Source organism: Onychostoma macrolepis, chromosome 07 (assembly GCF_012432095.1).
Source record: "Onychostoma macrolepis isolate SWU-2019 chromosome 07, ASM1243209v1, whole genome shotgun sequence".
Lineage (NCBI taxonomy): Eukaryota > Metazoa > Chordata > Actinopteri > Cypriniformes > Cyprinidae > Onychostoma > Onychostoma macrolepis.
In genome coordinates, this window is record NC_081161.1 from 47,332,629 (window position 1) to 47,348,421 (window position 15,793).

Here is a 15,793-nt window from a genome sequence, read left to right on the forward strand (position 1 = left end):
GTGTAATATGACGTCAAATGCAGAGGGAGAGTGGTGTGCAATGAAGGTCAGAGGTCACTGACCTTGCTGGGGGTGGCAGGAGGAGGGGCGCTGGGTGTGCCGCTGGGCTGTGGAACGACCGGAGCTCCCAGTGCAATCTGGGAAGGCGCTGTGGACTCATTCTCTGCTAACACTGACTCTGAAAGCACTGACCCTCCGACAGAGGGACGACCCGTCGCCTGCAGACAAACAGATGCAGTTATTCTCAAGCAAATGACATCCTCGCTTCACGAGCTCAATCACGTATACGGCCTGACTTATGACCTCTGACCCCAGCACACACACACACACACACAGTGCTCACCAGACCCCTGACAACAGTGCGCTTCAGTGACAGTTCTGTAACGTCACTGGCCCAGTTCACACCTGCATTTGCTGTATAGTCAGTACAGTTGTAAACAGATCCAGTGTGTTCAGTAATTAAAGGCCCCTCCATCCATACGGAAGATCAGGAGTTTGTTTCTTCATCAGATTTGTATGGCTTAATTAATGTTAACTGATGGACTGGAGTGCTGTGGATTATTGTGATGTTTTTATCAGACTCTCATTCTGACGGCACCCATTCACTGCAGAGCATCCATTGCTGAGACACTGATGCTGAGACACATTTCTACAAACCTGATGAAGAAACACACTCATCCTGATCTTCCGTATGGATGGAGGGGCCTTTAATTACTGAACACACTGGATCTGTTTACACCTGTACTCAGTGCAGATGATAACAGCAGCTGTACACCGGGCCAGCGATGCTGTGATGAATGGTGAGGGTCTCCAGAAGCGTGTGATTCCCGCTCAGAGAGGGTTTGAGATCTGGGACGTACCATGATGAGAGAGGGGAGGGAGCTGGAGCTGGACAGACGGCCCGGTGTGAGCCACTGTCACGCACAATAAACAACATCACACATCTGCCTCCATACAGAGACCAACACGTAACATTACACAAACACTCGTTACCATTAAAACACCAGGTGCCGGTGAGCTAGACGACCTCAGATGATCTAATCATCTAGTCACGCAGATTCACAGAGATAAACAGGAAAATAACCGTGTTAATGTTGCAAAATTCATAAATTATGAAACTAATTCCCTTCCAGCTGCTCTACAGAAATCAACAGCATCATTATATAGATCGATTCAGATTCAATGTGGTTTCAATTCAGTTCAATAACAGTGTCGATGATGCAAAATTGGTCAATTATGAAACAAATGTGATTCAATTATAAAGCAGCTCTAGAGAAGAGTGTCATTAGTTAGCTTAAGTTGTGTTCTCATTCAACAGTGTGCATTAAACTGATAAAATTACTGATATAAATGAATTAATGCTAATGAGAACATTTCAGTACAGTCAAAGTGAGAATAAAGCAGATAAATGAGAGTGAGGCTGAGTTCGGATGGGAATACTAGCACATGTGCCTAAACAAACCATCAGAAAAGATGAAAAATCTCACCAGATCATTTCTAGTCATAAGCCTCGTTTACATGTGAAAAATGTTCCAGACAATACTATGTTGCATTAGTTGCATGGTTCATTTTATGACCTCCAATTTGAATCTCAAACAGTAAAAATAGTATTCCATTCCGAACATAGCCCTAGATTGGCCCAGACATTTCCCAGAATGCTTTGCTGCGGTGTGCAGGCTCACCTTGGTACTACGACGCATAGGAGGCTGAGGGAGGAGCACAAAACACACACAGGGGAATACAGAGAGAAGAGGGAACAGTTGAAGGGATTGCAAAGAGAAAACGAGCAGGAAAGAGATTTCAACAGAGAAAGAGAAACACTGCATGAACGGTTAGAGGAACAAACACTGAGGATCTGCAGCAAAAAACAGCATCAGGAAATTAATATGATCCCACAACCACAAATGTATGGAAACACATTTCTGCCATGAAAAAAAAAAAGACAATAATTGTTTCTCGCAATTATGAGTTTTACAAATCTGACTTTTTTTCTCACGGCATAATGAGATATAAACGGAGAATTAATTGCAAGATCTAAACAGAGTTGCAAGATATGAACTCAGAATTATGAGTTAAACTGAGAATTGTGAAATATAAATTCAGAATTGTGAGTTACAAACAGAATTGCAAGACAAACTCGCAATTGTTTTCTTTTTTTATTCTGTGGCAGAAACGGGTTTTCATGAAAAGGTCACTGATATGAACATGAGAAACTTTGGTTGATGCCGGGTGATATTTTGATTACTCACTATACACTGTATGTATATGCTGACATATATATATGTATATAAATATATATTGAAATGGTTCCTGTGACTGCAGAAAAAACAACTATTACTGCTCCAGTAAGAAATAAATGATGCATTTCAGAGCTCCAGTATTTCTTGTAATTTGAGTTATGCTACTCTATTTCAGTTTAAACAATGTCAAACAATGAAACTTTAATCTATAAACACATCCCTTTCATCTCTACTTGACCCTCTAACACTAGCACTCTGTTCTATTTCTATTCTATCTACTTGTTTTATTTTTATTTATTAAAAAACAAACAAACAAAAAAACACTTGATCCTTTAAGACTTAAAAAATAAAAAAGAGACCCTCTATTTTTTGATTATTTACTCTCTATTTATCTAATTGTTTTCTTTTTATTTATTATAAAACAAAACCCATGCTACGTGTACTGTGTTAAGCTAATTGAGACTTAAAGCACTTGCATATCGTTGCTCTTTGCATCTGCTAAATGACTAAATGTAAATCTAAAATTAAAACCTTCATATTTTGTAATCCTAATTATGTTGATCCAAGGTTTTAAGTTTGGAGCAAGTAGATTATTATTAGATAAAGCTTGATTTGATCTTTTAATCTAAACGCCCAATCCTTATCGGTGCATCACAGCCTAAGTGTTTTCCACATGCTGAACTCATCTGAAGGATGCTGCTCTGCGACGCCTCAGACATGCGAGATTCAAAATATTTGAATAGTTAAGATATTTATCATCAATTAATCAGCATGGTTTCTGACTGTGGTGACATGGAAAGATGATTTGCGATCCGCGTGAGATCATGCAAGCACTCGGTGCGTGAGTGTTTCAGTCAGATGCTGGGATGGAAACGGCTATTTTACACCACAGAAGTGAAAACCACCAAAACAAAAAAACAGCCAACAACTCGTAAAATAAAGAGTGAATGTAAACATAATGTGAAATGCTGTGTTCAGACACATGAACTGAACCCACAGAGTATTGATCTACCTTCTTTGCTGTTGGAGTCTTTTCATCATGTTAGCAAAAACAGCCAAACACACATAAAAACCTTCAGTTCCATCTTAGAGATATATATATATATATATATATATATATATATATATATTTATTTATTTATTTATTTAAATATATATATTTGAACATTTTAAGATTCTTATTTTCATTTTAGTACATTTCAAAAATATTCTTGGCCATATATATATATATATATATATATATATATATATATATATATATATATATATATTTTTTTTGCAGCTAATATTTCTCATATCTGATATCTTCTTTGGAAGGCTACCTCTAAAATCTTTTTTTTTTTTTCTTATTAAAATAAAGCTGAAATAAAATACAAATATTACAGAAAAAATTAATTAATTGCAAAGGCAACATTTCTGTTAAATGTTAAATTCTGTTAAAATAACAAATAAATAAATAAATAAAACCTAAATAATAATATTTAAATTAATTAACAAATAAAATTTAAAAAAAATTACAAAAGCACAAAACAAATTTACTAGAAATTTAAATAAAATGGAAACAAAAAGTAAAAAATAAAAATAAAAATAATAAAAGCAAATTCAAATATGAATAAAACCTATAATAGAGTATAAAACATTAGTGTAATAACACTGGTTCATACCTGCTTAACAGCTTTTGGCGTCTCCTGGACTTCTGTAATATTGAATTGAGAGACAAATAATGCATCATTTGGTTGGTTGAACAACACACGTCATCTTGCACAGCGTGAATACGATGGCATGAAGGAATCTGAGATGCTCGCACCTTTCTTGAGCAGTTTGGCCACACCTGAGTCAGGTGTTTCTGGAGACGTAGCAGAGCTGCCTCCTTCATCGATGAGCTGAATCTGAAGAAAGAAACCAAGAGATCATGACTCGGTCTGTCTGTGTGGATTCACACTTTTGTTCAGGCGACGAATGCTGTCAGCAGGGTTTTCCTGTGAGAAACAAGACTTCTTCCCTATAAGGATGTTCACAGGATAGAGGTTTGCAATCACATGACCGTGACTGGTTTATATTCGTTTATATACATGCTGCCCTCAGCGCAGGTTTGGGTGGCAAAGGCAGTTTCTCACTCAAAGCTGCGTGATGATTTCAGAAGATCTGCAATATACTGCACGAGTCAATTTTTGTTTTGTTCTTGACTTTATGGATGCTGTCAATGACGCAGTCATTTGCCATCACAACATTTCTGCTTCAGACTAATGAAAAAAAAAACTAACATCCAAAATACCCATTTAAGGGTTTAATTTCAAAGTGAAAGTAGCCTTGTCACCTGACCTGAATACAGCGTGCTGATACCGGCTTTTTTGACAAAACGCGCAGTGTGCATGGCTTGCAGCACTTAAGTTAAATACTGAGTGTTAAATAATAAAAATGTTAAAACGTGTGCTCTCATCATTCTGTGAACAAAATCCCATGAACGTTGCCCCGAATAGGAGCTTTATATGCACATGTGCGTTCATCTGTTTTCAATGCTGCTCTCCTCGCGTCGCTTCATGTCATCTTCACTCATTAAACTATGACAGGTCCTTTACTGCAAAAAGACACTGCGACACTCTAAAAGTGATGAAACTATGGCACTATGTACTTTTTTTATAGGTTTCACGTTATATTGTTGGCTCGGAAAATATGACCGACAAACTAAGGGTGGGCGGGTTTTGTGAACAATTTTCCATTTTTCTTTAATGCCAAAAATCATTAGGATATTAAGTAAATATCATGTTCCATGAAGATATTTTGTGAGTGTCCTACCGTAAATATATCAAAACTTCATTTTTGATTAGTAATATGCATTGCTAAGAACTTCATTTGAACAACTTTAAAGGAGATTTTCTCAATATTTAGATTTTTTTGCACCCTCAGATTCCAGATTTACAAATAGTTGTATCTCAGACAAATATTGTCCAACAAACCATACATCAATGGAAAGATTATTTATTCAGCTTTCAGGTGATGTATAAATCTCAATTTGATCAAAATTGATCCTTATGACTGGTTTTGTGGTCCACGGTCACATATATGCAAATGATTGCATGTGCAATTAGATAATGCATAATTTGCATATTGAAATAACATTTCAGAAACTTGTAGTAGAAAACAATTGTCATAATGTACTATGATTATTAAACTAATGAAGTATGATTATATCCATTAGTTATTTTTTTAAAGCTGTAGAAAAAGAGTGTTTCTTACCTGAGACTGTCTGACGAATATCCCATGATTCTCCTCGCAGGTGAAGTAGCGTTTTCCCTGCACCGTGCCGTCATTCTTCCCCTTGGGTTCGTCCAGGATGACCCCCACCCATTTCCCTGAGGCGAACAGGGTGGCGCCGATGTAGGCCACGGTCCCACGCTGCCCTTTCCCGATGACCTCCACCAGAGAGCCCACCTTCGCAGGCCTCCCGCCTCCGTCCGAACTCATCCTGCTGACCACAGCGCTCTGCAGCTGGCACACACACACACACACACACACGTGTGTCACACACTCCAGATAAACTACTCCACCTCACCGAGAACTTTTTACACGTTATTGTCCTTAGCTGCAAATGTTTTAATCTGCATGTCAACTCAACAATGCTCTACTTGTTAAATATGCTCTTCTATACGACAACAATACACATTAGTATTGGAAAAAAGGATATTATAGTTATGATCCCCGTCTTAAACAAACAAACAAATAAATGCAAAGTGACATTAAAAAAAAAAAAAAAAACTTTTTTTTTTACCTAGATGTTAAGGCAGCATTTATTTTCATTTAAAATGTTTCATTTCAAAGTGAAATGAAAATTAATAAAACTTATGATATATTTAAAAAAAAAAAAAAAAAAACTGAATTACTAAGACATGAATAAAAATAATGAATAAAAAATTATAATAGTATCACAAATAAACTGAAAGATGTATTTAAGGCAATATTTCTCATTTTTAGTTTAACCTAAAGTTAGTAAAATTAAAACTGAACAAATATTAATAAATAAATATGTAAAGGGGTCATATAATGGTACATGCACTTTTACAAGTTGATTGTACTGAAATGTGTGTTAGCAGTGCCTGTACACAACCATCATAAAATGATAAAAATCCATCCAGTGTTTTTTTTTTTAATCTCCTTATTTGTTTTACCCTGTCTCAAATCAAGCCGTTCGACCGTGTGGCGCCACACGGTCGGACGCCTCCCACGATGGTTGATTGACAGCAGTGTTTCAACACAGACCGCCCTTGCTCGTGAGCGAGCTGTCAATCATAGTCCGCGTGTCATTGTTGATGTACGCTGGAGCTGTCTATGAGCAGAATGGCGTCTAGCGATTGTGGTGTTCTGTTCTCGGGTGCAATAATGAACACAGCAGTCATTTTGATGTTCCTAAGTCCGAACCGCTGAAGACACAGTGGCTGAGTTTTGCTTTTGAAGGAATATTCCCCACGAGCAACGTCAATGTTTTCATGTTTGCGCGAATCATTTTTCACCAGACTGCTTTATAAATGAAGGTCAGTATAAAGCTGGTTTTGCTAAGAAGCTGCTCCTGAAAAAGAATCGGTACCAACTATTCGTGTTCCTGCTGAACCTCCAGAAGAAGTGAGTGTAACGTTTAATTAACCTTTATATTAATCTTTATATTAATCTTTGCAAATCGCTAGCACGCTTCACGATGTATGTGGCTAATGTTTACATTCAGGGTACATGCATGTTTTCTATTCTGACGTTCTCAATATAATGAATAATCCCACGTTTATAATGAACAAAACGTTACGGTTGCACAGTATCCTCAGAGACTCCGCTGCCATTCTTCAAAATATACCCTCAACTGTTGTCAAGGCAACACTCCACGTGTGTTGTGTCAAAACGCCCCACAGAACAGAGGCGGGCGAGCAAAGCTCATTAGCATTTAAAACACACGCACTAAAGCGGTGTGCTGAACAGAGAGCTGTTTTTGAGCAGGTAAAATGAGTGTTTTCTTACAATACTAATGAGAATTTTTAATTAAAGTATATTACAAACTTTCAATTTAGACCCTAAAGAATCATATTAGCCTGTACAAAAATGGCATTATATGACCCCTTTAAAAAAAAACTAGTGCTGTCAAACAATTAATCGCGATTAATCACATCCAAAATAAGTTTTTGGATTACATAATGTGTGTATACTATGCATATTTATTAAGTATATATAAATACACACACATGCATGTATATATTTAAGAAAAATATTATATTTATATATAATTTAAAATATAAGAGTATTTAAGATAGACGCTGTTCTTCTGAACTTTCTATTCATCAAAGAAACCTGAAAAAAATTCTACTCCACTGTTTTCGACATAAATGTTTTTTTGAGCAGAAAATCAGAATAGTAGAATGATTTCTGAAGGATCATGTGACTGGACTAATGGTGCTGAAAATTCAGCTTTGAAATCACAGGAATAACTTGCATTTTCAAATATTTTCAAATAGAAATGCTAAATACAAATAAAAGGTGAACATTAATTTATTTGTGCTGTTTTTTGCCCCCTAAAATATTATATAGTTTAATAGGAGGAGTTCATAGACTTGGCAAATTCATCTTTCGTAAGTTTGTAGGTACAGACATCTGTTGTGGGCATTCTTGGCAGTTTTTATGAGGCTTTTTTAATAGTGTTCATATCGATATCGGAATTATAATATCAATTTTGACCATATCGTCCAGCCCTATAAAGGCTAATCTTTAAAAATATAATAAAGATGTCAAAAACACAGAACTAGGCTAAACGGCTAAACCTTTAACTGAAGTTAAAGTAAAAAAGGAAAATGTAAAAAAAATTATAATTTAAAATATTAAGAAAAACGATAATAGTATCTCAAAAATCACATTGCTAGTAATTTTTGTGTTTTGTTATTTTAGATTTGTCTTTTAATATTTAAGGCTCTGACTGATAATATCGAACCAGGTTTTGGTCTGGAGCCGGATGAGGCGGCGGGAACAGTCATGTGCTTTTCCAAACAAACGATCTCTGTTGAGAAAACGGCGAGGGACACTCAGTACAACACAGACCGGATCACCACAGTCCCGGCGCTCAACATCACATGCCTTAAAACTCACTTCAGTTCAGTTCTATAGACCCGCTGTATGATCAAGAACTACGCAGCAGGGAAACACAGGAGTCAGGAGATGAACCTCTACTGGACCACAATGTTTTACTCTGACCTGGATGACGCAGAACTTTCTTTCACGGGATTGAATGTCTCCAGCTTCCAGAGAACAACAGCAGAAGTTCACCAGCTCAACCCGAATATAAAGACATGACATGCAGCGACTGCGATCAGCATGCATCTTCAACTTACGAACACGGTGAGCTTGCAGTTAAAGCTCAATATTACACATTACAGAGAAGATCGTAAACATGACATGTTAACCACATGATGAGCAAATAACCAGGGAACAAAGGAGGATTTAAACGGTGAAATCTGAGGCTGTGTTTAAAACAAGCCGTCAAATTGAATTACTAATTTATGAACTATAAACCATACGTCTATTTCCATAATTTTACTCACTCACCCGAGGAGTGCATGAATTCCTCCGTGCCATAGACATGTTTGGCTTAATTTCTCTGGATTTTTAAGAGTAAACACGAACCGTAGCACAGAGGTTTGAAGTCGACTACCGAGTGCTCTAGATATACTGTCATATGACTGATGCCAACGGCAAAAACATGACTGGACTGAACCACATCGAGAGAGCTGCCTAACACCACACCACACCATTTATTACTAAACATATATTCTAGTTTTAACATTATTTGTTTGCTCTTTATAAGTATCAGCTCTATGCAAAGCAACCTATACTTTCTTTTCAACAACGGAAAACGGGTTAAACCCAACAATTCGGACATGGAGCCACACTGAGATCACCATATCTCTGGAACCGAGCCATATAGGGCCTTAAAAATGAAGATACTCAAAGAAAGGTCTGTTAAGAACTAGGATGTTGAGCTATCTTTAATACTTCTAGAGTTGCAGGTATGCAAACTTTATAAAAGCACACACACACAAAGTACTTTTTCCTATTTTTGAATGGTCACTACAGGCACATAATGAAAGAAAGATTGCTAAAGTCAACAGAATTTACTAATACAGCTACAAAAAATAACATAATGATGCTGCCATCTTTCTGAAGTCATTTCCTCCTCCTGTAATTTGGCTCCAAATCTCGGGTAAAAATGAGCATTTTGACCCTCCCCTACAAAACTCACTAAATATACATACATGATATTTAATATTTTGGCTTTCAGCACAATTCCTGTTTGTCTTTCTTCAGAAAAATATGAACAAAATCAAAAATTTTAGCAGAGGAAGCAATAACATAATATTATTACTTTATATAATAATAGTTTTATTGGCAGCTTATAGGGTTATATAATGATAAAGGCTTAAGTTTGATTCTGGTTTGGGGATGAACGAGATTTTCATTCTGAAGCTCATGCTGCAATTAGTGCACTAATTGTTGAAAGAAACAACGATTAAATGTACATTTCAGTGAAAACTGATATTTTAGCTAAACTGTAAACAACGAGATCTTCCAGATAAACCTGTCCACGTGTAAACACAACAACAGCCGATCTGTCAGTCCGTTATCAGTTAGCATTAGCTGTGATGCTAACCGGCCGGGCTTTAAGAAAACATCATGTTTTGTCTCTCAGACGCTGAAAAGAGTCGGTAGTATTCGCTGGAAACACGGTACTCATGTTAGATACCTCAGTACAGGTGAATGTGTTCATATATTGACGTTTTTCTGTGTATTTCTCGTTAAGGTAAACTGGGCGCAGTTTCCTCGGCGACCGCTGCTGTTGTCAGGGAAACGAGCGGTTTAATCGCGCGCTTACCTGTAGATGAGAGCTCTAACAGACAGCGACTAAAGCGAACGGACTGGCGTTTGTAAGGTTTGCAGGTCAAAACGAATAACGGACAGCAGCGCTCCGTTCACCGGACACTGAACAGCGTTCCGCTTCCTGATCGGGTCACGTGATGCTCAGCCACGCCTCTGAATGGTCAGATCACTCCGCTCTCCGGCCACATAGCCGTGATCGAATATATTTTTGAGTAATTTCACATTTAATAATGCATGTATGTAATCAGTTTTGTGTCTCGCTATATATACATGTACTTTTTAAAAACAATGTATGAATTCATTTAAACGGCGTTAGTATTTTGGCGTTGGCTGCACAGACATTTCCGGTTAGTCGGACGTCGACCGGACCAGTGACGTCATTAGGAGCTACGTCCACTTGCACAAAATGCACCTAAATAAATCTTCTAATATTATTAGGTAAGTTTTTTATACACAGATGTAAATGGTCAGAAAGGAAGCCCAGTATCTCCCACTTCAAAGCTGATTTGAGGAAAGCAACCAGAACTATTAACTAAACTCCTCTTTCCTATTGTGATTATTGATATATACCTACCTTGTTATTATTATTATTATTTTAATTTTATTTCCATACCTTTTTGGTTTTCTTTTCTTCCAGGAAACGTGAACATCATGTTTGTAACATTTTGTTATAATTTTGAATGTTAATTGTTCAATTTATACAATTAATAAAAAATTAAATTAAATAAATAAATAAATAAAAATGCACCCAAATATGAAGATGTTCCCAGCTCCAGTACATTTTGTGGCTGTGAGGACGAAACATTAATGCATTCATTTTTTGTATTGTGAATGTATTCTGAAGTTTTGGTATAATGTATATTAAATGCCCTGTCTTTTGCCAGTCTCTTAATTTAAGATATTGTTTGTTACTGTACTGACACCTCCCTCCAATAAGAAATGTAAATCTTCAGTTTCTTTATTAAGTTGGCTTGAGAAAGCCAACTTACTGAAATGCTATTTAAACTTCTTATTATTCTTCTGAGACAAAAATTTACAACTCTAACTCCTCCTAGAGCTTTAACTCTACAGACTCCGAACTCGCACCAGATCTTCAGACTGATCTCGCCGGGTGTGCTATATCTTTTCTAACTGATCAGACTTACGGTTTTCATATAACTGAAGATTAAAAATCATAAAAATCCCATAGACTTACATTGAATAGTCTTGGCTCATCTGAACATTCCGTCAAACTCCAACTGTCAAAATTTAAATCTAAACACACTGAAGCCCATTAGACTCAATCAGACTTCCCTTCTATGTACTATTTCTAACCCAATCAAACTCATCTATCTCTCTATCTGAGATCTATCTCACACACACACACACACACACAGACACGCCTCACACACACAGACACACAGACACGCCTCACACACACAGACACACAGACACGCCTCACACACACACACACACACAGACACACAGACACACACACACACACACACACAGACACACAGACACGCCTCACACACACACACACACACAGACACACAGACACAGACACACAGACACGCCTCACACACACAGACACACACACACAGACACACAGACACAGACACACAGACACACAGACACACAGACACAGACACAGACACGCCTCACACACACACACACACACACGCCTCACACACACACACACACACACACACACACACACACACACACACACACACACAGACACACACACACACACACACACACACACACACAGACACGCCTCACACACACAAACAAACAAATAAATAAACAAACATAGACCTTTCAATCAGAAGACCTGTTTTTCCTGTTTACACCTGTGTCCTTTGGGGGCAATATGACCCCAAAATTGAAAGAGTAATTGTAAAACATTTATAAATTTTTAATCATACAAATAATATATATTTTTGTTTGTTTGTTTACTTCTCATCTATACATTAATGCTGTGTTTTGGGAGATATGAAGTACTTTTGTACCCGTTTACCACATAAATAATCAACTACACCATTAGCTTGCATGTGAAATATTAAATTATTATGAATCTAATAAATGATCTAAATTTAATTTAAATTGTTTCTGGATATTAATCTAGGTGTTAGGTGTGCAATTCTGCCATCTGGTGGTTAGAGAAAAACTTCACAGAAATCACAGTTTTTGAAAGAATAGTGTAATGACCATATATATCCAGCAGAGGCCCATAGAGAGCCATTCATTTTTCTGGAAGTAAAACTGTATAAGTGCTCGCTTTTGCAATAATGCCACATAAATTTGCAGAAATGCCACACAAGTTGTCACTAAAACTTGATTGCAGGTACATATTTAACTGCAATAAGCAGATATGAATGGTGAGTATGTGTGTAAGAGAGTGTGTGTGCATGTGTACGTACGTGAGTGAGTATGCTCGCTCCACATTGCATTTGTGCTCTAGTATCAGGCTTTGATTTTGTTGTGTGGACATTTTCAGATTTATGCAGAATTTATTGATTTTATTTGCCAATTTCTATAAAAATGCTCTTTGTTGCAGTCACACATGTGTGTTTTTGTATGTGTGTGTGCTCATCTTTTCTACATTGCATTTGTGATCTAGTACCAGGCCTTCATTTCTGTGTGAAATTTTTCAGACCTATGCTGGATTTATTATTATTTTTTGACAAATTAAAAAAAAATATATAGATTTTTTCATATTTCCCATTCATTTTCAGACCATATTAGTAAAAAAAAATAAAAATACATACCTTCAGAACCGAATCAAGCCCCTTTTTTTTTTTTTTTATGTGAATACAGATAGAAAATGTTGAAAAGTCACAATATCTTATTCCACTGAGATGAAGGGAAACATTTTTTAACTAAAGAAAGTTGATTGAGGTCTTACTGACCCCGATACTATTTCTAATCCATTCAAACTCATCTATCTAATGTTTCTTATCTATCTATCTATAATCTGACTCTATCTATCTATCTATCTATCTATCTATCTATCTATCTATCTATCTATCTATCTATCTATCTATCTATCTATCTATCTATAATCTGACTCTATCTATCTATCTATCTATCTATCTATCTATCTATCTATCTATCTATAATCTGACTCTATCTATCTATCTATCTATCTATCTATCTATCTATCTATCTATCTATCTATCTATCTATAATCTGACTCTATCTATCTATCTATCTATCTATCTATCTATCTATATGTCAAACTTTAAGCTTTTAAAACTACTTTAAACTTCAAACTATTTCAGACTGAAACCCATCAAACTTAAAACTTTTAACATTTTTCAAACTTAAACTTTTTAAACTTCTTAAACTTTTTTAAAACTTTTAAAACTTTTCAAACTTTCTGGTCCGTCTTTCTCAAGCCAACTTAAAGTTTGTCTCGACGAACTTTCCTATCTAGTTATTATTTTTCCCCATTATCCATAAGCAGACATTTTTGGGCTCACACTCTACTCTCAAATTTGTATTTATTTATTTATTTTTGTGATTGAGGACTCGCTACTGAAATATTTTTTTAATTAGCATTAAAAATTATTTTTACAGACTATGAGAGATTGTTTGGTGGATTGTAGTCTGCTTGTGTGTAGTCTTTTCTATTTTATTTATTTATTTAAATTTTTGTATTTACACCACTTTAACATTTTAAATTATATCAAGTTAAAATACTTATTTTAAATATTATGTGTTGATTTTATTTTATTTTTCTTTATTTTAATTTAAATTTTATTTTAAATGTCCTTTTTGTTTGTTACTTGTTTTATGTAGATGCTCTTCAGTGTTCTAAAGATTGCACAATTTCATATCCGTTTCCTTAATAAAATAAGGAAAAATCACTTTATATAGGCCTACTGTTGTAAAATCTTATCTTTATTCATCTTACAAACATTTCTATTTGTTTCATACCTCCATCCATTTGTTCTTTATTTCTGTATTGTTGTTATTATTATCATATACTACTTTTGTATTTAATTTTGTATTGTGTTTTGCAGTTATTATTAATTAGTATCATTTTTGTTTTTATGTCAGTTGTCACTAAATAAAACATTAAAAAATATATAATTTTAAAAAGCAGTGGATATCTGTATTTTGTCCCGTTATACCGTACAGTTCAGCAATCTTCCACAGCAATATAAATCATATTTTACCCGACTTGTGCATGTTTTCTGTCTGTACTGAATGTGATGGTAAAAAATGCAGTCTTCCACGAAATAATGTCAAGAAATGTGTTTTTATTGAGTTGTACAACATTCAACGTGACCGATGCAATTCGATTCGAGAACAATTGACTCATATGATCCGAATCTTTTATGAGAATAGTGAATCAAAAGCAAACAGAATACTGGATTGAGGTATTATTATTTCTAATGTGTATAATTCATATATGATATGCACGAAACACAAAGTTGCTAACTTTAAAGCCTTGTGCGTTCAGTGTTTGTTTTGATCAGCAGGGGGCGCTGCTCGATTCCGCAGCCGCGATGTTCGCGTGCGACTTCCGTTAATAATTGCGCAGTTCCCGCTAATTTTGCCAAAACTGGATTACAAGGAACAACCGCAAAATCATCTTCAACTTTAAAGCAAATCGTCACCCAAAAATTGCTGTTTTGAAAACGAGTGTCTTGATTCTAGTGTGTGTTTTCTATCCATTTGAGGCCCGTTTAGTAACACTTATTGTTTATTGGTCTAGTGTGTGAAAATTATTGGATGTGTGAAGCTTGGTAGGTGTTCATAAGTGTTTAGTTATTTATAAATGGGTCGATGACGTGACGCCTACATTTTCTGTATGACTGCATTTTTTAAGTTAAAAATTGGTTTAAATGCATAAAAAAGATGCCATATATAAGAAGTACCTCTCCCACATATGTACCACCTTTAATTTTTCAAAAAAACATTAGTGATTTGTAATTTTTCTGTTATTCAAAGTGTCAAAACATCATGTGGTGCGACTGTCCGGCCATAACTGTTGTTTTGGAAACATCTTTGAAATTACCCTACATTTATTCAGATTAATTTTCTGCACTATTTGGCATGTTTTCCAAAGTGTTTTGTAATCCTGTATAAAATTGCAAAGCATTTTTATTTATATTTCCATCATAATATTCAAACAAACCTTGTCCAATAATCTCCATTTTATGAAATATCATGTGGTGCGACCATCAAGAAACTACCATTTTGGTACATTTATGTTGAAATTCATTCAAAGATAGGACTTTGCATCATATACCAAGTTGCTGAGGACCCATAGAAGCATCAAGCAGGTATGTAACGCTCTTTCAAATTTGGAAAAAAATAACCTTTTTAATGGCTGGTATGTAGTTACCACATTTGGATATCATGTGGTATGACCTCAAAAAAACAATGAATATTAAGTTATTTCTACAAGCATTTATTTTTATTATACATTTCATAGTGACCTTTCATGGGAAGCTAGCTTGTTTTGTTTAGGTGGCTAATTCTGTGCTTGATTGAATTTGAAAATATCATGTGGTGCGACCCCTGCAGAGTGTTTTCCATTATAGATATAGTGTATGTCCCAGATTCACAGTTTTTGTGCTTTTATATTCAATTAATTGTTTATATACACAAAATACTATTTTAATATAACTTGGAATAGATTTTTATGCAGTTTG

The 15,793-nt window shown here is 35.5% G+C and overlaps 1 protein-coding gene across 5 annotated transcripts in view; it reads right to left on the reverse strand.

Annotated features, from left to right (window-relative positions):
* dctn1a (dynactin 1a) overlaps positions 1-10,296 on the reverse strand; it is a 32,321-nt gene extending 22,025 nt beyond the window's left edge. The window contains exons 1-8 of one of the 5 annotated variants that reach the window (XM_058781774.1): positions 10,138-10,296; positions 5,478-5,729; positions 4,048-4,129; positions 3,905-3,936; positions 3,253-3,270; positions 1,683-1,706; positions 861-914; positions 63-218 (exon numbers count right to left, since the gene is read on the reverse strand). In XM_058781774.1, coding sequence (XP_058637757.1) covers positions 63-218; positions 861-914; positions 1,683-1,706; positions 3,253-3,270; positions 3,905-3,936; positions 4,048-4,129; positions 5,478-5,705 — 594 coding nt within the window. In that variant the 5' untranslated portion in view covers positions 5,706-5,729; positions 10,138-10,296. Of the gene's footprint in view, positions 1-62; positions 219-860; positions 915-1,682; positions 1,821-3,252; positions 3,271-3,904; positions 3,937-4,047; positions 4,130-5,477; positions 5,730-10,137 lie in introns of all 5 variants that reach the window. The other 4 variants (XM_058781772.1, XM_058781775.1, XM_058781773.1 and 1 more) reach the window with 4 other exon arrangements.
* Between the last annotated feature and the right edge of the window lie 5,497 nt (positions 10,297-15,793).